The sequence below is a fragment of the Hibiscus syriacus genome, unplaced genomic scaffold (genome assembly GCF_006381635.1).
Source record: "Hibiscus syriacus cultivar Baekdansim isolate YM2019G1 unplaced genomic scaffold, ASM638163v2 tig00110458_pilon, whole genome shotgun sequence".
In the NCBI taxonomy this organism is placed as follows: Eukaryota; Viridiplantae; Streptophyta; class Magnoliopsida; order Malvales; family Malvaceae; genus Hibiscus; species Hibiscus syriacus.
In genome coordinates this window covers 2,494,554-2,515,735 of record NW_024062745.1, presented here as the reverse complement: position 1 = coordinate 2,515,735, position 21,182 = coordinate 2,494,554, and the positions used below count along the sequence as shown (strand labels likewise).

Here is a 21,182-nt window from a genome sequence, read left to right as displayed (position 1 = left end):
TGGGGGACTCGAGGAACCCTGACTATCCCTAACCCTCTTGGTCAGAGTTTGCAAAGGCCTCATTGGCTCTATTGATCTTCCCTACTATCTCATTGGTCTGCCTAGCATGTCTTTCCAAAGCTCTCACCTACTTTTGCCTGATGTATCAGCTAAGCAAAGACTCTGGAGGATCAGTCGCAAGGTGGGTCAAAATGTCACCACAAAGACCCTCTCTGAAAAGGTAGTAGCGATGGTCCTCGATCAGGATCACCTCTTCATCACAATTACTAAACTAAAGAAACTCTCACTCGTACTCCGCCACTAAGAGATCGCCCTAAGTCAGGTGTAGAAACTGCTCCATCAAATCATCGGTGTAGATCTGCCTGATGTACTTCTCTCTGAACTGAGTGAGAAACTACTCCTAATTAGGCCTCTATAGCTCCATCGCCATCTTTATAGTCTTTCACTACTCTATCGCGTCACCCTAAAGCATTGAGGTGATGCACTCCATATTTCCCGCTGGGGTGAGATGCAACTGTCGGAGGGTGTGGAGCGTCTCTCTAGGCCACTGGTCCGCTGCGATAGGATCATAATCCTCCGAAACTAAAAACTCAATGGTCTTATATGTATGGAGTCACTCTACTGGGGACTTCTAGGAAAGGCTATTGGCTGAGCTGGGGGTACCAGTGAGGGAGGTAATGTAGCTAAAGAACTAGGAAGGGACCTAGCGATCTGCCTAAGTATGGATGTGAGGCCCCTGAAAAAGGTCGCATCCTCTACCCCCGTATCTATCGGAGCTTCCTACTGTGAGGTGTCCAGAATTGAACTCATCTCATGTATCTGAGGCTAGTGAGGCATAACTCTCATCTCTACCATCCGGACTGTGAGCTGGATCGTCTGTCATAGGGTCTATTTATGAAATTGGAAAGAAAATGGGTCATTATAGTTATTCCATTTATTTAAGTAATCTGGACTCTCTAGAGGCATGTACATGTCTAGACACTGGCTGAATCTAACCCGCGGGTCCTATAACGGATTAAACATGGATGCTCTTATACCACTAAATGTAACAGTTTAATCTATTTTAACTCGAAGATCCACAGATTTCAATATTACATGGGACTACCGAAATAATAACCCAAAATTTTTTCTTTTAAAACTACTTGTGAATTTATGAAAGTTGATCATCCACGATATAATATAAAAACATAATAAAATATGGTTTTACAATTTATGGGGAGCTCTCAATATGTATCCGTAAAATAATACAAATATTGAGTTTCAAAAAGAGTTACGACTGAATACATAACAAGGTCCATAACAGTACTTGCCCTCTAAAGATGACTCAAGACACACTCTGAAAGGTCTCTGAGAATTTGATCTGTTGCATTGGAATATCTGATGACGATAGCTCCTCACAATCTGTCCCTAAGAACCTGCGTACGGAAACATATTCTAAACGCTGAGCTTACGAGCTCAGTGCCTCACTGGAAACTGTACTATACTATATGCATTCACTAGTTGAAATGGCAAGTGGCACAGGTCTGAACATGCTAAATGTTGTACTACTAATATGTGGTTGGCATCATAATATGGTTGAGGGATTATGTATATCGGAGCTCACACACCCTTCTAGTACTGCCGAAGCACCATTAGGTACTCCTGGGTGAGATATGGAATTCTGCATAAAAAACGTACACCCACTCACTTACTTCGTCAAGTCTTGAGGCATCTGTGCCCAGTCGGCTGCTGAAGTGCCGTGGTACTGATTTGAATCCACTGACTATCGTATTTATGCTAAAAGGAACTTGTGTGTCATTATTTCCCGATCATCAAACAAGGCTAGTTTTATGTAAACCTAGTTATATTCTATCTCTACTATTATGATATTAATTATTGTTCTCGCTTGATGTCTTATTTGAGGATATACTAAGTGTTGGGGTACCTTAAGTCTAATTCCCTTAAAAACTGACATTTTTGTCCAAAACAGACTGAAAGTATCGATACTAGCCCAAGAATATCGATACTCCTACAAAAGTTTCGATACTTTTAAACATTTTTGTATTGCCTAGTTTCGATACTTTCTGGGAGTTTCAAAACTATAACCCAAAGTATCGATACTTTTGAAAGAGTATCGATACTCTTACCCAAAAACTCGCGAGTTTGCCTAAGAAAAAGAACAAGTTTCGATACTATCCCCTAGTATCGAAACTCAACCTGCAAAGAGCATAAAATAGGTGCAAAAATTCATATTCTTCTATCCCAAAGACCTTAGTGAGGTCCCTAAACATTATTAATGTTTTATGTAGATACTTATTGTTATGTGATAGTCAGGTATTATTAGTGTGTTTTGTATGATGATGCATTGTAGTATGATACTGAGATTAGAGACCTAGTATACGTTACTCGTGGCAAGACCCTTAGTAGAGACTAAGGGAAACATGAGACTTGCACTAAAAGGTAGAACTGTTAAACCTTAAGTAGGTAGAACTTGATTATGATCATGCATGTACCTACTGCATAGTATCATATCTTTAGCATGCTTATATTTATGAGATTTATATGCTGCTCTAGATTAGTGATTATACTGATGGGCTTTGTAAGCTCATCGTAAGGATGTTTTCATTTGTAGGTTACTATATTGAGTTGTTCGAGGAGCACCGTCGCATCAGGATTTCCAGCGTTTCCTCACAGAGTATTGGTTGTTACTTGTAGTGGGCATGTGTATTCATAGGTCCCTTTCTTATGTATTATAATTTGTAAACTTTGAGTTGTATTAAATGATTTAAACTATGTCATGGAGCTCCGATTTGTAAAAATGATTTTATTACTATTTTTGATGTGTTTTCACAAATATTTTGGTTTTAAATGAAAAAAATGGTTAGCCATTTCAATGGATTCGTGTAATATTCTAATCCTCCAAATTTCGAGTTGGATCAGATTAGGGTGTTACAGTAGGTGCTAGAATTTATAATTATTATTTTGAAATTATAGATATTTAGTAATTTCAATGACTATATTAAATATATGTATATAAATTAAATTAAACTAAATTAGCCATAATTTATATAAATGATAGAAATATTTTGAAAAACGTATTTAAATGATATTAGTTTTAGGGTAAATTAAGCGCTTAGTACCTAAACTATCAATTTTGGTCCGTTTTAGTACCTAAACTTTCAATTTTTTCAAAATCATACTTAAATTTTAGTTTTTGTTTCTTTTTGGAACCCTTCAAAAATTAACATTATGTTTTGAAAAAATTGAAAGTTTAGGTATTAAAAAGGACCAAAACTGAGAGTTTAGGTACTAAACGCGTTAAGTTTTTAATGGCGGGGGGTGCTAAAATGAAACAAAAACTAAACATTGGGAATGTTAAATTATCAATACCTAATTAATTTGTAACTCAAATAAAAAAATATTCACATATTATATTTAAACTAATCTAATTATAAAAAATATTTAATTTTTTTGATTAATTCGGTTAACCGACCGAAATAACCAAACTTTGTTCGGTTCGGTTAATATTTTCAAAGAAAAGTTTGATTCGGTTAACGGTTAAAGAAAAAATTTTCGATTAATTCGGTTAATGGTAATTCTGTTCGGTCGGTGACCGAATTAATCGTTTGAACACCCCTAAATTACTTAGTTTACCCTTAATTTTATAATCCTTCTTTGCATATATATGTAAACATATATTAGTCTCTTAGGTGTGATTGAAGAATAAGATATGCGAGGGGTGAAAACAGAAGGAAGTTGGCTGGTTTTGTGAGAAAATATGGGGAAAGGAAGAGCTCCATGTTGTGATAAAGACAAAGTGAAGAGAGGTCCATGGAGTGCCCAAGAGGATTTGAGGCTTATCACTTTTATTCAGAAACATGGCCATCAAAACTGGAGATCTCTACCTAAGCAAGCTGGTCACTCTCTTTTCTCTTCTTCTTCTTCTCTTTCATGACTTCATGCATAATCAAACAACGTTTCTTCTGATCATCTTCTTCTCATTGAATTAATCAATGGAATTCATATTCGTTTCAATGGTCATATCACCTATTGTTCTGTTCTGTTCTGTTTTCTCATCATTAATCCTGTTTTCATTTTTGCTGGTTTTTCCAATCAAGTTTATAAACCACTCTGTTCAATTCTCTCAATTTGCATGTTACTGTTTCATTTTTTATTATATGAAACAATGAATATTTAGCAGGCAAATTTGAAGCTTTTTCTGCAATGAAGTACTTATTCAAATCTGCAGATACTGCCAATTCTTTATATTACTCTAATAAATTAAAAAATAATAGTTGAACGAAATGTTTGAAATATTGAACTCTTCCTTCTTGTTTGTTTTGGTAATTAAGAACTACGAAGTTCGGTTTATTGTTGGTGTTTGGCCAGTTGTGTTGAAATGACAAGGTCAATGCAAGAATCTACCCCTTTGCCTTTGTTTTGTAATGTTTCTACCTAAAATATTCTCTTTTTTTTTTTGAAACTTTCTACCTAAAATATTCAAAGTTGAAGAATTGTTTCCTTTCTTGTTTTGATTTCCCTTTCTGATATAAGCATCCCAACATGCAGAAAGTTATGTGTCTTGTTTTTGATGTCTTGTTAGTTGAAACCTGAAGGCAAAAACATTGATTTGTTATAATTGTTTCCGTCACTCTCTCAACAGATAAAAAAGACAACTTGAACAAGTTTCACATTTAAGTTTTGGATTATGCTGTAGGGCTGCTGAGATGTGGAAAGAGCTGCCGTTTAAGATGGATTAATTACCTGAGGCCAAATGTCAAAAGAGGGAACTTCAGCAAAGAGGAAGAAGAAACTATAATAAGGTTACACGACAGTTTGGGGAACAAGTGAGTTTCAAATCACAAGACAGGCTTCAATCTTACTTATGTTAGTTGCTTATGTTAGAATTATGTTAATTTCACAGGTGGTCCAAAATTGCATCACATTTAGCAGGAAGAACAGACAATGAGATAAAGAATGTGTGGAACACTCATTTGAAAAAGAGATTGGCTCCGAAGAACGGAAAAACTCCTCAAAATGACGAATCCAAAGAATCATCATCATCATGCTCTTGTGTTACATCAGAGGAGGTGAACAAGGCAGAGATCTCGGATACCGTGTTCGATATCCCGTTGGAGTCCGATTCGGACTTTTGGGACATGTTGGATAGCTTGGGATCATTCAAGCCTGATGAGATTCAATCAAATGGAGTTGAAGAATATAGCAAAGAAACTGAAAATAACAAGTGGTTGCGGTACTTGGAAATCGAACTGGGCCTGGAAGTAACCAGAAATGAAGACCAGCACAATTTGTGAAACAGTGCTGATGAGCCACTGGTGCTACTGAAGCCATAACCTGATATGGGGCATATGTAATATTTTTTACTATACTTAAGTTATAAATTTAGTAGGTTTTCCTAACTTGCGGTTGGTTAAACTAGATGTATGGTTGATAAAATAAAATATGCATATGATCTTTTTCTCTTTTAATCATTTTCATTATTGATTAAATCACACCCTATCAAATTCCAAGCAAATGAGCGCTAATGGGGAGGTGATTGTATCAAATTCCACTCACGTCTCTAAAATTTTTCAAATTCTCATATATTTAGATTTTTCATTGATAATTTATTTTTACTCTAGAATTTTATTAGTTCACGCCTTAACATAAAATTATGTATTTGTCCCTGAATAACAAGTTATGACATGTCATGAATCAACTTCAATGATTAAAAGAATTGTTATTATTTTTAAAGGTCATGAGTTCGAGCATCAGCGACTGTATCAGGTGACTGAGCGACATTGTCAAATGATTGAAAGTACTTAAAATAAATACTACTTTGTATCACCTTATCTGTATTAAAAAAAAGTGTGCTCACATGGTACAATGATCGATGTGGCAAGTATATATGATGTTGAACCTCCAAATGATCTTATGGTAAAATTAGGAATATTTTGGTGTGACCTCGTGTTAGAAACAACTTTTGAGTTCTAAAATAACTGTTCAAAAGTGACTCGGTTCCAGACTCCGAGAATAAAAGGACGGATCTCTTTTAAGTAGCAGGGTCTTAATTTTTTTTTCAACCATGTAGTTAAAAAAATGATTCGACGTGAAAAAGAAAAATCATTCTTTTTGCCAATAAATCAATCCAATGGACAAAAAATTTAATCCAGTAGGCCAGTAATGCTTAAATACTTTGAAAATATTATAATGGATTGACGCCTTTCACTCTTTAAGTCCTCATACCTTCACAATAGAATAAATAAACCAAATTGGTAATAGTAAAAGGCTATTGTTGAATGCTTCCAATAAAATTCGAAAATGTTAAGGTTACGCTGAAATTTACACACACAAATATTGTTTTTTTTAGGTATTTGTTTCTGCAATTATGTGTGGTATCATATGCTTCGTTGATGAGATTACATTGAGTTGGAGTTTAATTTGTGTTTGTGATATGAAATTGTGGTTGTGGGATTTTGGCCCTTTTTTTTAGAGTTTCTTCATGTGAGCCCTCTGTGAGGACCAAAATGCGCAATTATATCACTGGCAACACCATGGAGAAGAAGTTTCGAGCCGGGAGTACGATAATCTCCTATATTTAATTCTAGGGTAAACTTCAAGTTTAATATCTCAACTATCACTTTTGTTATGTTTAGGTTACTTAAACATTATTTTAAAAAAAAATCATAAATAGCGTTACGTTTTGATCACCCACTATTAAAAAATTAAGAGAACTGATGATGTGATTTTTTTAAAAAAAGTTCAAAGATGAAGTGACATTATCTCATAGTGACACGCGAACATCATCATTAATTTTTTTTAATGGTTGATGAACAAAATTAAACCAAAATGATAGTTAAGTATGATTTTGAAATAAAAAAGTAGTTTAATGACCAAAATGAAATAAAACTTGTAATTGTCGAAACCATTTTTCGTTTGGATGGGTAAAAATAGTACGACTTAGGGTTTTTCTTTTGAAAATGTTTTATGAAATGTTGGAAGTCATCGCCAATCATTTTTAAGGTGTGATTGAGACACCTAAAATCAGGTAATTTTAATAAAATATTTTATTTTATCAAAAATACCCAGTTTTGGTCTGCGAAGAAATCATGTTCGAGAGTCGATTATGCTTGGGGAATGATTAACACCCCTACAACGCCCAAAATTAGTACATAGTCGATTACCCTATATTTAAAATTAGAAATTTTAATTTCGAAGTTTTATTTAATTTAAAATTTATTATGTATGCAAATTTCAGAAAATGATGTTGGTTTACCAAGATCAATAACGACCACCCTCGGGCATCTATGTGAAAGCTTCATTATTGATCTTAATAGACCAACATTGCCTTGAAGATTAAAAAATCATGATGCAGGCAGGGGCAAAACTCCCTTAGGGCCCAAAAGGCCCCCTGCCCCTGTAAAATTATTTTATGTTCGATAGATTTTGATCTAATAGTATTTTGGTTAATGTAAAACTAATTATTTAAATTAAGAAATATAAGAATTTATTAGATATTTAATCAAGTAGGGGAAAACTAAAGAATGATAATCCAATACCAACAACCGGTTGGTGTAGTGGGATGAGACACTAGATCCCTTAAGCAATATCAAAGGTTCGAATCTTGGCAATTGCAAATGGAGCAAACATGGTTGGGAGGGTCGCCCTCGCCTTTGCAATACCTTATCCGAATTAGTCGACCAAAAGATTGAAAATTAGAGGTTATATAAAAAATGGAATTATAATTCAATGTTCTCAATATTTTGGTCTAATAACAATTTATGTCATTATAAATTTAATTATTAGACAAATTAGACATTGTTTTCTAAATTTTAATATAGCTTATGAAGGAAATCAACAAACTTTTTGATATGGATCTCATCGTTATGCTTCTTCAATCTTTGAGGGATGGGCGGTGGGGGTTTGACTTCATCTGCTACAAGTGGAGGTGAAACTTTTTTCGTTGCATTAGAATTTCCTCCTTCAGCGGGATGACTGGTTTAACCCTAGTCATTTTACTTTTCCATAGGAAATTCTTCTTTTTCAACAAGTTCAGCTTGACCATCAAATTTTTCTAGTATAATTTCGTGGCGAGAAATTTCTTGCTTCTTCCCCCCAAACTTGTCTTCTTGATTAATTTGGGTATCACTCCTCAATGTAAGCGCACTGCATTGCTCCTTTCCAAGAGGCTTAGTGACCACAATATCACTAGAGAGGCTTCCTTGTGGGAGAGTATGTAATGTTGTTAAAAATTATCCCCAAAGATAAGCTATGACTTTGCAATAAAGTTACTTGACTTTACAAAAGTGTGCCTTGACTTTTAATTGTTGATGAATGTTCATGCAGCAAGGCCTTAGTTGACACCATGAAATCTTTTGTCGAAGCTATAAATTCTTGCAGAGAAGCTTCAAGGGAGTTGGCATTTGAAGAAGATGTTGAACCTTTGTTAATATTTTTTCATGACATCTATTGATGCTGAAAATTTGAAGGTTCGAAAATATTTTCCTGTGGAATATTTAAGTTGCTTGCATGGTTGTTGTGAACCACTTGATTACTCCAAGGAAATATAGGATGCTGACACGATCCTGGTTCGTAGGTGTTAGAATAGGGGTTATTGTTGCTTCTATTAAAATTGCCCACGAAATTGATAGACTCCTGATTATCAGGGCATTCACTCTCATAGTGATTATCGCGACAAAAAATACACGACGAGATGGTTGCTTTGACTTCCTTTACCTCGCTGGAACGTTGCATATTTTTCAACATATTTGTTATGGCGGAAAGTTGGGCGAACACCAATCCTTGACGTCTAGTTCAAATGCCCCCATGTGTCTTCCTTCAAATTCCAAGCCTTGTAGAGGGGAATTGATAATCATTGTTGGATATCCTATAAAGTACATAAAAAGCTTCATTGGGTGATTTTTTTAGGCAAAGTACCATTTGTCGAGGCATCCAACATCATGCGAGTGGGTACGTTGACTCCATTATAAAACATCACAACTTGAGTCCAATCGTGGAATCCGTGGTTAGTGCATTTGCGAAGAAAACTCTTATATCGATCCTAACACTTATACATTGACTCATCATCAGCTTGTCGAAAACTTGCTATATCATTTCAAAGTTGAGAGTTCATGTTGGGCGGATTATACCGTAGTAAAAAGATTTTGCACTGCCTAATACTCCATCAAGTCGAATTAGATTCCACTAAGACAAGCTCTAGCTCGGTTACGCAAAGAGTAAGGGAATAACTTTAGCTTCAGCACATCTTCGTGCACTCCTTGTTGCTTAAATGAGACGTACACTTCAAGGAAAGCATGTATGTGTTGCCTAGCATCTTCATTAGGTATGCCTCGAAATTGGCCGATCTAGTTCAACATGTTGAACATCATCGATTTGAGCTCAAAGTGGGTTGCCTAAATTTTTGGTGCCATGATTACAGGATTGAATTCATCAAGAATAGGACTTAAGTGATCTCGTATAGCACGTGATCTTGCAGTATTTATGTGAATATTTGATAACTCCGTAAAAAGACTTAAATTCTATTGCTCGTCTAAACAAAATATGCACTGCATTTTTAGTTGCATTTAGTTACATATAGGTTGTGGTGGATAAGTTTTGCCTAGGCAAGATTTATTTGGCTTAACTAATGCTGCTGAGGAGAAGGGATTGTTTGAGTTGTGTTTGTGCAGGAATTCTACAGAGGAAGAACATTTCAGTCGTGACAATGAAAAGTTGCAAAAGCCAATGGAGCAGATGAGAACGTAAGGAGCAGATTTATCTCGCCGAGCAAGATTTATCTAAAGAAGTCTGAAGCAAATGTGGAGAAACCACCTATGTCATATGCCAGCTGGATGGCCTGCTTCACGTGCAAGCAAGCCTTGAATATCCTGACAACCGCCCGCCGCCTTTCCTTTTTAAGTTTGGGAAATCAATAACGACTAATTAAGGAAACTCCAAAAGCATGCAAAGCCCTAGGAGATTCTTCTTATAATTACCAGCCATAGCCACAAAAAGAAAAGGGCAAGGAAGAAGAAAGAAGAGCTTTACCTTAGGCGTGAGCAAGCAACTGCAGTGCTTTCCCTCCGTCAACCCCCCAATCTTCCTTGGTGTCCTCCATAGCCATACGATAGCAAAGCTGTGATCAGGCCTCGAGAGAGGGTGATCACCAAGGCAGGCGTGGTGCTGATCAGGATTGTCGCGACAGAGCCCTCGGTTTTGGGAGTCGTTCTTCCTTTGTTCTTAAACTCTTATTTTATTTGGGGTTGTATTAAACGGTTTAATCTTGGATGATCTTTGATAACACCATGAATATTTTACTTGGTGTTAAACTTTGTTTTTCCTGAACAATATTTTATGTTTATGAATGATGAATTATGTTTGCTTATGACTGTTTTGCTCATAGTTTAAATATTTTGCCTTAACACTGTAAGAGTATGGAGAGATTGCCTGGGGTTTCGGTAAAACATGTATGGGCATTGTAAGAGTATCGAGAGATAGCATTTTGTCTAGAAAGTGATTCTTGAATTCGAGAGAATTAATAGAGATCAACGTGAGCAAATGAATGAATCTGGGATGGTAAAGTTCTAACTTGTCTACTTTAGAGATAAGGAGTGAGTTTCAAACGACTAAAAGGGATAAAGGCTAGAGTATGTTAAGACAACGTCTATAGTTAACGCCGAGAGGTATTACCATAGCAACCATCTAAGAATATCTAGTAATCCTCTCGGGCAGTTTAGTGAGTCATAATAATCCATTATGGGCTTAAAATAATTGTTGCCGAGACAATGATTTAACATCAGTGCTCTGTGACACGTCTGAATATGTGAGGTTGTTTGCATTATATTTAATCCAATACTTGTTTTGTTTTGTTTTATCTGTCTACATATTTTCTTTGTCTCGACCACACTTGTTTGAAACCATTGAATCATTATTTTTAGCTCCTTAATATTAGTTCTTAGCTTTAATACTTAGTAGGATTAATTTGTGGCATTAGTTCTAGTTGTGGTGAAAAGATATTTCTAATTCAATCCCTGTGGAGACGATACTCACTCACTACTATATTACTTGCATCAATTGTGTATACTTGCACAGATTAGCTTTCCTTAGCATATACATTCACAAGCGATCAAGTTTTTGGGCCCCGTTGCTGGGGATTGGCAACTGACGAAATTTCCAGCCATAACAAGTTCTTTGTGTCACTTTATAATTATTTAGTCTCACGTAGTTTATTATTTTCTTTTATAGGTTTTTATTATTGCATGACCTTAGCATCTGCTGGTAAGCCTTTAGAACCATTCGACCCCGAAGTTGAGCAATCGTTCAGTCAAAGGTTGCGTGCCCAAAGAACCAAAGAACAATTGAATAAAATGCAAAATGACATGGGAGATTTAGGAGATCAAGTTGCAAGACCAAGAGCGATACGAGATCATTTGAACCTAATTCTCGATGACCTCAATCCTGGCATAGTGGCACCTGAGATACCAGCCACTCATTTTGAACTCAAACCGGTGATGTTTAATATACTGAACTCTATCGGCCAATTTGGTGGTACACCCAATGAAGAAGCTAGACAACATGTGCGTGATTTCCTTGAAGTATGCTATTCATTTAGACAACAAGGAGTACATGAAGATGTGCTCAAACTGAAGCTTTTTCCTTACTCCTTACATGAAAGAGGAAGAGCTTGGCTCAGCGGAGTTCATTCCGGATCAATGGAGTCATGGGCAGATTTATGCAAGAGTTTCCTACTCCGATATAATCCGCCCAATATGAATACACAACTTTGGAACGACATTGCGAGTTTTCGCCAAGGCGATGATGAATCAATGTATGAATGTTGGGATAGGTATAAAAGTTTACTTCGCAAATGTGTTAATAATGGATTTCATGATTGGACGCAAGTGGTGATGTTTTACAATGGAGTCAACGCACCAACTCGAATGATGTTAGATGTCTCAGCAAATGGCACCCTACTAGACAAATCACTCGAGGAAGCTTTTGACATCCTCGATAGGATAGCAAATAATGACTATCAATTTGCAAGTGCAAGATTGAGAACTGGCATAAAAACCTCTTGAGCATATAAATTAGAAAGCAAAGATTCGGTAGCAGCCCAACTTTCTGCCATAACCAATATGTTGAAAAAATTACAACGTCCTAATGAGGTAAGAGAAGTCAAGGCGACCAATAATGTGTGCATATTCTGTCAAGGCAACCATCATGAGAATGAATGTCCTAAAAACCATGATTTAGCTAATTTTATGGGCAACTACAATCGGAACAACAATAATCCCTATTCGAACACGTACAACCCTGGTTGGAGACAACACCCAAATTTTTCGTGGAATAATCAAGGGAACAACAACAATCAAGCCACAAATTACAGGCCACAGCAAAATAATTCTGACCATCAGCATATTCAGAATCAGCATCAGCAGCCCTGGCAGAACAACAAAGATATAGCTTCTTCCTCTAACACTCATTTTGATACTAACTCCTTGGAATTATCCTTGCAGGGAGTCATGGCCTCGACAAAAGATTTCATGGCGTCTACAAAAACTTTGATGCATGAACATTCTGTAACAATCAAAAATCAAGGAAATTTGTTAAAAAGCCAGGCAACACTTTTGCAAAGCCATAGTTCATCTCTCAAAGCATTGGAGAATCAAGTGGGACAGATTGTCACAGCATTACATTCTCGCCCACACGAAAATCTCCCTAATGATACTGAAGTCACTAAGCATCACGGGAAGGAGCAATGCAATGTACTTGTGCTAAGGAGTGGAAAATAAGTTGATCAAGATGACAAGTTTGGGGGAGAACAGCTAAACAATTCTTGCCAAGGCGTAACACAACCGGATGAGGAATCTGAGAATGCTGAAAAAGAGAAAGCGCATGAAGAGAAAGAAAGAAGTGAAGGCTCAGAAAAACATCAACCGAATAACAAGAAATTCATGGTCAAGGCCAGCGATTTCCCTGCACCATCAGTAGTCGATGTCTGACCTCCACCACCGTTCCCTCAATAGTTGAAGAAACATGATGATGACATCCAGTTCAAGAAATTCGTTAATGTTCTGGACCAGTTGTGTATCAATGTGCCCCTACTCAAAGCTATCGAGCAAATGCCTTCCTATGCCAAGTATCTGAAGGAAATTGTTACAAAGAAAAGAAAAGTAGAACGTGTCGCCACGGCAACGGAAATATGCTCGGCAGTGAGCAAACTCTCACCAAAGCAAAAAGACCCTTGCAGCTTTGTAATACCATGTTCCATTGGTAATGATTTCATCGGACAAGCTCTCATTAACTTGGGATCAAGTGTAAACTTGATACTAAAATCGATATTCATGAAACTAGACGGGTATCACACCCATCCCACCTCGGTCATTCTACAGTTGGTTGATCGGTCTTATGTGTGACCCGAGGGCTGAATTGAAGAAGTCATAGTAAAGGTAGATAAATTTGTATTTCCAATAGATTTTCTCATTCTGGATTGCGAAGCTGATGAAAACGCACCAATCATTATGGGACGCCCATTCTTAGCCACAGGCAGAATCCTAATAGACTGTGAAAAGGGAGAATTCACCATGAGAGTTGGCGAGAAAAGTGTCACGATCAATGTATTCAACTCTATAAAATATGCAGACGATCCAGAGGAATGCCAATGCATTAATAAGATTGAAGAAAAGACAATCCTGGGACGAAGTGAATCCATAAGGCTCGATGAGTACAATAATTTGTACCATGAACCTACAACCGAAATACATGAAGCAGAAAACTTTGGCCCTGACGAAATATTTTCAGAAGACGGTTCTGACAATCATGGCCACGACAACGAAAATCTGCACACTGAACACCCCGAAAGCGATACCAAGGCAAGATACGAAGGAAATACAAAGGACCAATTGGGATTTCTTCATAGGTCAGGTATGAAATTCGAACCTTTAGATTATGATGAAGTTAAATCTCAAGAGTCATCTTCACAATATGCACCGAAATTGGAGCTTAAGACTTTACCATCACATTTGAAATATGTTTATCTAGGAGTTGATGAAACTTTACCAGTGATAATCTCTGCCAACCTAACCTCCGAACAGGAGAAGAGTTTGTTGAATATTTTGTCACAGTACAGAAAAACTATAGGATGGACGATGACAGACTTGAAAGGAATCAGTCCAACCATATGCATACACAAAATCAATATTGAATATAGCCACAGTACCTCGGTAGAACCCCAAAGACGGCTCAACCCGATCATGAAGAATGTAGTCATTAAGGAAATAATAAAATGGCTGGATGCGGGAGTGATTTATCCTATATCCGATAGTTCATGGGTTAGCCCAGTCCAATGCGTGCCAAAGAAAGGTGGTGTAACCGTGGTTAAAAGTGAGCATGATGAGTTACTCACCACGAGAACAGTCACGGGCTGGCGCATATGTATGGATTATATGAAGCTCAACAAAACCACAAAGAAGGATCATTTTCCCCTCACTTTCATCGATCAAATGTTGTATAGATTAGCGGGAAAGACATTTTATTGCTTCCTTGATGGATACTCGGGGTATAACCAAATTGCCATAGCACCCGAAGACCAAGAGAAAACAACGTTCACATGCCCGTATGGTACCTATGCATTTAGGCGAATGTCGTTTGGACTGTGTAACGCTCCAGCTACATTCCAACGATGCATGATGGCAATCTTTTCAGATATGGTGGAAGAGTGCATGGAAATATTTATGGACGACTTCTCCATTTCGGGTGATGACTTTGACCGATGCCTCAACAATTTATCCAAGGTGTTGAAACGTTGTGAAAAAGCCAACCTAGTACTGAATTGGGAAAAAATGTCATTTTATGGTAACTGAAGGAATATTGTTGGGACACAAAATTTCATGCCATGGCATCGAAGTCGACAAAGCCAAGGTGGATGCAATTGAAAATCTTCCCCCACCTACTAATGTGTGAGGTGTACGCAGTTTCCTTGGATATGCAGGATTCTATAGGCGGTTCATAAAAGACTTCTCTCAAATCTCTAAACCCTTGTTTCTTTTGCTTCAACAAAATCATCCATTTGAGTTTACTAATGATTGTTTGAATGCCTTCACATATTTGAAGAAAAAGCTTTCAGCAGCGCCAATAGTTATCCCACCAGACTAGAAAGAACCATTTGAGCTTTTGTGCGACGCTAGTGACTATGCAGTCAGAGCAGTGCTAGGGCAACGAAAAAGTAAAATTTTTCATGTTATCTACCATGCAAGTCGAACACTTAATGATGCTCAAGTGAACTATACCACCACTGAAAAGGAACTCTTAGAAGTAGTATTTGCATTCGATAAGTTTAGGTCATATCTAATAGGCACTAAGGTAATTGTGCACACATATCACTCAGCTATTAAAGATCTGATTAATAAAAAAGATGCAAAGCCTAGACTAATTCGGTAGATATTATTACTACAAGAATTTGATTTAGATATCAAGGATAGAAAAAGTATAGAAAATCAAGTGGCGGAGCATTTGTCTAGGCTAGATAACAAATTTGATTGTCCTAACATCACATATATTAAAGAAGATTTCCCTAATGAGAAAATATTATTTGTCACGGCTGCACCGTGGAATGTTGACATCGTTAATTTTCTTGTTAGTGGTATTGTTCCTCTTGATTTATCTAGCCAGGGCAAACGGAGATTTCGACATGATATGCGACATTACTACTGGGACGAAAAAGTTCTATTCAAGCAGTGCAGAGACCAAATAATCCGAAGGTGCATTCCAGAAAAAGAGCAACAAGATATCCTACTCTAATGCCACTCGACATCATATAGAGGGCATTTTGGTGGGATAAGAACAGCAGCAAAAGTGCTTCAGTCAGGATTTTATTGGCCAACCCTGTTCAAAGACGCACATGAATTCTACAAGCCATGTGATAGATGTCAACGTACAGGAAACATCTCAAAACAGCATGAGATGCCATGGCAAAATATTCTGGAGATCGAACTTTTCGACGTATTGGGCATAGATTTCATAGGACATTTTCCAACATTATTCGGAGATATGTACATTCTCTTGGCAGTGGATTATGTATCAAAATGGGTTGAAGTTATTGCAACACCTAAGAACGATTCCAAGACGGTGTTGAAGTTTTTGCACAAAAATATATTCACCCGCTTTGAAACACCACGAGCTCTCATTAGCGATGAAGGGACACATTTTGATAATAAATTGATTTCCAAGGCACTGAAAAAATATGGAGTACGACATAGAATTGCTATGGCGTATCACCCTCAGACGAATGGACAAGCCGAAGTATCTAACCGAGAAATCAAGCAGATGAAGCACTATGGGCTTATCGCACAACATTCAAGACACTGCTGGGAATGTCCCCATTCAACCTAGTCTATGGAAAGGAATGCCATCTACCGGTTGAACTCGAACACAAAGCTTATTGGGCCATCAAAAAGATAAACATGGATGCTCAGCTTGCTGGAGAAAGAAAACTATTGGAACTGAACGAGATGGATGAATTTAGAGCACATGCATACGAGAATGCCCTCCTTTACAAGGAGTCCATGACAATGGAGCAATTGAAATTCAGAACCAAAGCGATGGTTACATCTTCAAAGTGAACGAGCAAAGACTCAAGGAGTACAAAGGAGCCTCAGTCATACGCGACAAACTGGCATCGTTGGCACATGATGCCCAAGAGTTTGTTTTTCTTAATTGAGCAAATATTAGTTGCCTAGGCAACGAAAATCTGAATTCTGTACATAAATAAGTTAAGTTATTTTATGCTTTAATACGTTTTATTTTATTATTTTCTTCTTTCATATTGTAGGCGAGCAAGGAACATGTGGCAGCATGGGGAGTTGAAGCATGCATGAAGAAGAAGAAAAAAAAAGCCCTAGGGTACGTGATTTGGCGGCATAATAAAGAGGGAAATAAATCATTTCTTCCCCTTTATGTCTTATCAAATATTTCTCATTTAATGAGAAATCTTTTCCCCACCATGTAAAGACCAAAATACCCCAAAACCACCCATCACTTTCCAAGAAAAACTACCCACTCTTATTCTTCTTCATAGTGTTTCCTTCTTTCTTTACAAACCAAAAAATTTCCTTTCTTTTTCTAAAAAAACCTCCTCATCGCCACCACTAAAATCAGCCAAGAAAAATGGTGAGACCGAGACCGACCCCAGCCCCCAGACAGAGTTTCGAACGTTTCCAAACAGCCGAAGCAGAGGCACGCTTCAAAACCATTCAGCAACGCCAAGTCTATTTGGAAGATGGATTCGTTTTTCCAGCCGATGAGAAGAGCAGTTTGGCCCTGAGGTGATGGACGTCATAAAGAAGCATAACTGGGAGAAGTTTACTCGTAATCCTAACGTCGTTGCACCAGCAATGGTGAGGGAGTTCTATGCCCACCTCACGGATACCTCCAACCACACGATATATGTTCGAGGAAAACTCATTCGCTTTTCCCCTTCTGCACTTAACAAATACTTTATGTTAGGGAAATTGGATGACCAACATAAGAGATTTGTGGTCGAGCCAGATCAAGAAACGTACAGTGGAGTTCTACAGGATTTATATTTTGGGTGGCCAAGTTCGAAGGGAATGTCCCCACAAGAAAGCGAGTAGATCGCCGAGCCCTCAAACCACATGTGAAACCGTGGAACCATTTTCTTAAAGGTAAGTTGATGCCAACGTCTCACAATGCCACTGTCCTCGTCAAGCGGCTGATGCTGTTGCACTCGATCATATACGGTAGGACGATCGATGTGAGTGAAATCATCTTTGAGCAGATCCATGACTGAGCCAAGAAGAACCGTGGTAACCTACTGTTCCCAAACCTTATAATTGCGCTGTGCAGAAAGAAAAAAGTTCTTGAGGAACCATTTGAAGACTTCTTCAAACCAAATGATGGTATTACAAAGAAAAAGGTCCCCGAGTTGATGAGTTTCAATGATGACGACCCAAAGGAGGGTCTGGAGCGAGGAGCAAAATCGGTTCCCCCGGCTAGAATGGTCATTGTGGTCATGCACACGCGTGAGACGCATGAAAAGATCGGGCGCCTGGAGGACCACATGAAAATTTACTTTGAATACGCCAAGGTAAGGGACATACAACTCAACACCTTCATCAAGGGGTTGCTCCCAACCACAATGATCAGACTGCCAACTTTCCCTAGTGTCATCCTCAACTACAATGCGGGTGGCAGTACATTACATGCCTCGACATCTTATGGCCCTCCAGACGTTCCACCAGAGGTGCCACCATTGGCAACCCATGTCTCACCCGTACCAGAAAAAAGCCATAGCGACACCGAGGAGTTCCTTAGTTCCTCATCCTTCTCCACCACCGAAAGCAGCAGTGATACTCCACCCCACTTCTTCACTGATGAAGATTTCACGCCAGCACCGATGCAGCCTGAGCAGGATCCTATTCTATCCCCAGTTCGATCAACACCACCAGCCCCAATAGCAGCTCTTAGTCCACCACCAGTTCCAGCACAACCGACACCCGCGACCGAGCAGTCCACTCCAGCCCGAGCTTCGACCAGCAAGAAGCGATACAAGAGAACGGCGGGGTGTATACTTCAATCGTCTCCTTCTCAGCCAGAAGCAGTAGACTCGGGATCCAAGAGCCCTTCCCCTCCCAAACGACGCCGCACGAGGGCGTCCAGTCAAGCCACACCACCACAGTAAGTTTTTGTAGTTTTCGTTTTTTTCGCATTTGCATATAACAGCATTTAGTGCAGCTTTCATGCAATGAGGACAATGCATCCCTCAAGTTTGAGGGAGGTGTTGTCCATTCTGCTATACTTTGTTAAATAGTAATTGATGTTAATTGGTTGAAAATTTTGGTTTTCATGACATAAAAAATGTTAGGATTATTGTTATGAATAAATTAGGGATGCCCAATGATGAATGCCAAATTTTATTGCCTAGGCCAAAATTATTGTAAAGATTGTCTGAAGAAGAGAACCAACCCTAGGCTTGATCATTTGAAACTTATAAACACGATTGTAGGCTATCTTTGCTCTATGTAATCTGTAAAATTTTTAGGAAATAACTTTCTAATTGCCGAGACTTCAAAAATATTCTAAGGGTAAGGTAAAAACTCTCTAGTGTTTAAAAACATGAAAACTCAAAAAATACAAAGGGGCACTCCTCTGTGCAAAGGCATGAATAATAAAAACTCCAAAAGAAATTAAGAGTAACCAAGGCATATGAGTGAATAAAAGTAGTCACAGGATGACTCTGCCCGACTAGCTTAGGGGTAGAAGGTATGCTCACTTTCACCTAGAGTGTGGAACGGTAGTTGTGATGAGCTGACTCCCCTATATAAAAAAAGTGTGAATAAAGAGAATAAAAGTTGATAAATAACTAGGAGTATAAACTAAGCCTGATGAATAATTTGTTGCCTTGACAACCTAGAAGTGCTTACTTTAAGTTTTCTAATTACCTCTATGCATAAACTGGTTACAATCACGCACACACAACAGCAAAGGATCCTGACTAGGGAAGAGACTTGACTAATATGACTGTCGAACATGTTGAGGCCATATATTTTTGCTGAGGGATGAAAATCTCAAACCTGATGATGTTCTTGATACTGCTTTACCATGACAATTTTCATTTTCTTCTAGCTATTATCCATTGCTTGAGGACAAGAAATAGCTTAAGTTTAGGGGTGTGATAACTCCATAAAAAGACTTAAATTCTAGTATTTTCACTTAAGTTATTGCTCGTCTAAACAAAGTATGCACTGCATTTTTAGTTGTATTTAGTTACATATAGGTTGTGGTGGATAATTTTGCCTAGGCAAGATTTATTTGGCTTAACTGATGCTGCTGAGGAGAATGGGTTGTTTGAGTTGTGTTTGTGCAGGAATTCTACAGAGGAAGAACATTTCAGTCGTGACAATGAAAAGTTGCAAAAGCCAATGGAGCAGATGAGAACGTGAGGAGCAGATTTATCTCGTCGAGGCAAGATTTATTTGAAGAAGTCTGAAGCAAATATGGCAAAACCGCCTATGTCACATGCCAGTTGGATGAACTACTTCACATGCAAGCAATCCTTGAATATCCTGACAACCGCCAGCCACCTTTCCTTTTTAAGTTTGGGAAATTAATAAAAGCTAATTAAGGAAACTCCAAAAGCATGCAAAGCCCTAGGAGATTCTCCTTATAATTACCAGCCGTAGCCGCAAAAAGAAAAGGGCAATGGAGAAGAAAGAAGAGCTTTACCTTAGGCGTGAGCAAGCAACTGCAGTGCTTTCTCTCCGTCTACCCCCCAGTTTTCGTTGGTGTCATTCATAGCAGATGATAGCAGAGCGATGATCAGGCCTCGAAAGAGGGTGATCACCAAGGCAGGCGTGGTGCTGATTAGGATTGTCGCGATAGAGCCCCCGATTTTGGGAGTCGTTCTTCCTTTGTTCTTAAACTCTTATTTTATTTGAGGTTGTATTAAACGATTTAATCTTGGATGATCTTTGATAACACCATGAATGTTTTACTTGGTGTTAAACTTTGTTTTGCCTGAACAATATTTTATGTTTATGAATGATGAATTATGTTTGCTTATGACTGTTTTTCTCATAGTTTAAATATTTTGCCTTATCACTGTAAGAGCATCGAGAGATCACCTGGGGTTTCGGTAAAACATGTCGGGGGATTGTAAGAGCATCGAGAGATAGCTTTTTGTCTAGAAAGTGATTTTTGAATTCGAGAGAATTAAGAGAGATCAACGTGAGCAAAGGAATGAATCCGGATGGTGAAGTTCTAACTTGTCTACCTTAGAGATAAGGAGTGAGTTTCAAACGACTAAAAGGGATAAAGGCTATAGTAGGTTAAGACAACGTCTATAGTTAACGCCGAGAGGTATTGACATAGCAACCGTCTAAGAATACCTAGTAATCCCGTCGGGCAGGTTAGTGAGTCATAATAATTCATTCTGGGCTTAAAATAATTGTTGCCGAGACAATGGTTTAGCATCAGTGCTCCGTGACACGTCTGAATATGTGAGGTTGTTTGCATTATATTTAATCCAATACTTGTTTTATTTTGTTTTATCTGTCTGCATATTTTCTTTGTCTCGACCACACTTGTTTGAGATCATTGAATCATTATTCTTACTCCTTAATATTATTTCTTAGCTTTAATACTTAGTAGGATTAATTTGTGGCATTAGTTCTAGTTGTGGTGAATAG

At 37.9% G+C, this 21,182-nt stretch overlaps 1 protein-coding gene across 1 annotated transcript; it reads left to right on the top strand.

Annotated features, from left to right (window-relative positions):
• Positions 1-3,724: 3,724 nt before the first annotated feature.
• Positions 3,725-5,333, top strand: LOC120126390 (transcription factor MYB58-like). The gene is made up of 3 exons (XM_039144601.1): positions 3,725-3,896; positions 4,697-4,826; positions 4,904-5,333. The coding sequence occupies exons 1-3, from the start codon at positions 3,758-3,760 to the stop codon at positions 5,292-5,294; spliced, it is 660 nt and encodes a 219-aa protein (XP_039000532.1). The 5' UTR covers positions 3,725-3,757; the 3' UTR covers positions 5,295-5,333.
• Positions 5,334-21,182: the final 15,849 nt, after the last annotated feature.

Coding starts and splice junctions, on each gene's coding strand:
- LOC120126390 (XM_039144601.1), top strand. CDS start 3,758: ATGGGGAAAGGAAGAGCTCCATGTTGTGATAAAGACAAAGTGAAGAGA. Junction 3,897..4,696: donor ATCTCTACCTAAGCAAGCTG/GTCACTCTCTTT, acceptor ATTATGCTGTAG/GGCTGCTGAGATGTGGAAAG. Junction 4,827..4,903: donor CACGACAGTTTGGGGAACAA/GTGAGTTTCAAA, acceptor TTAATTTCACAG/GTGGTCCAAAATTGCATCAC.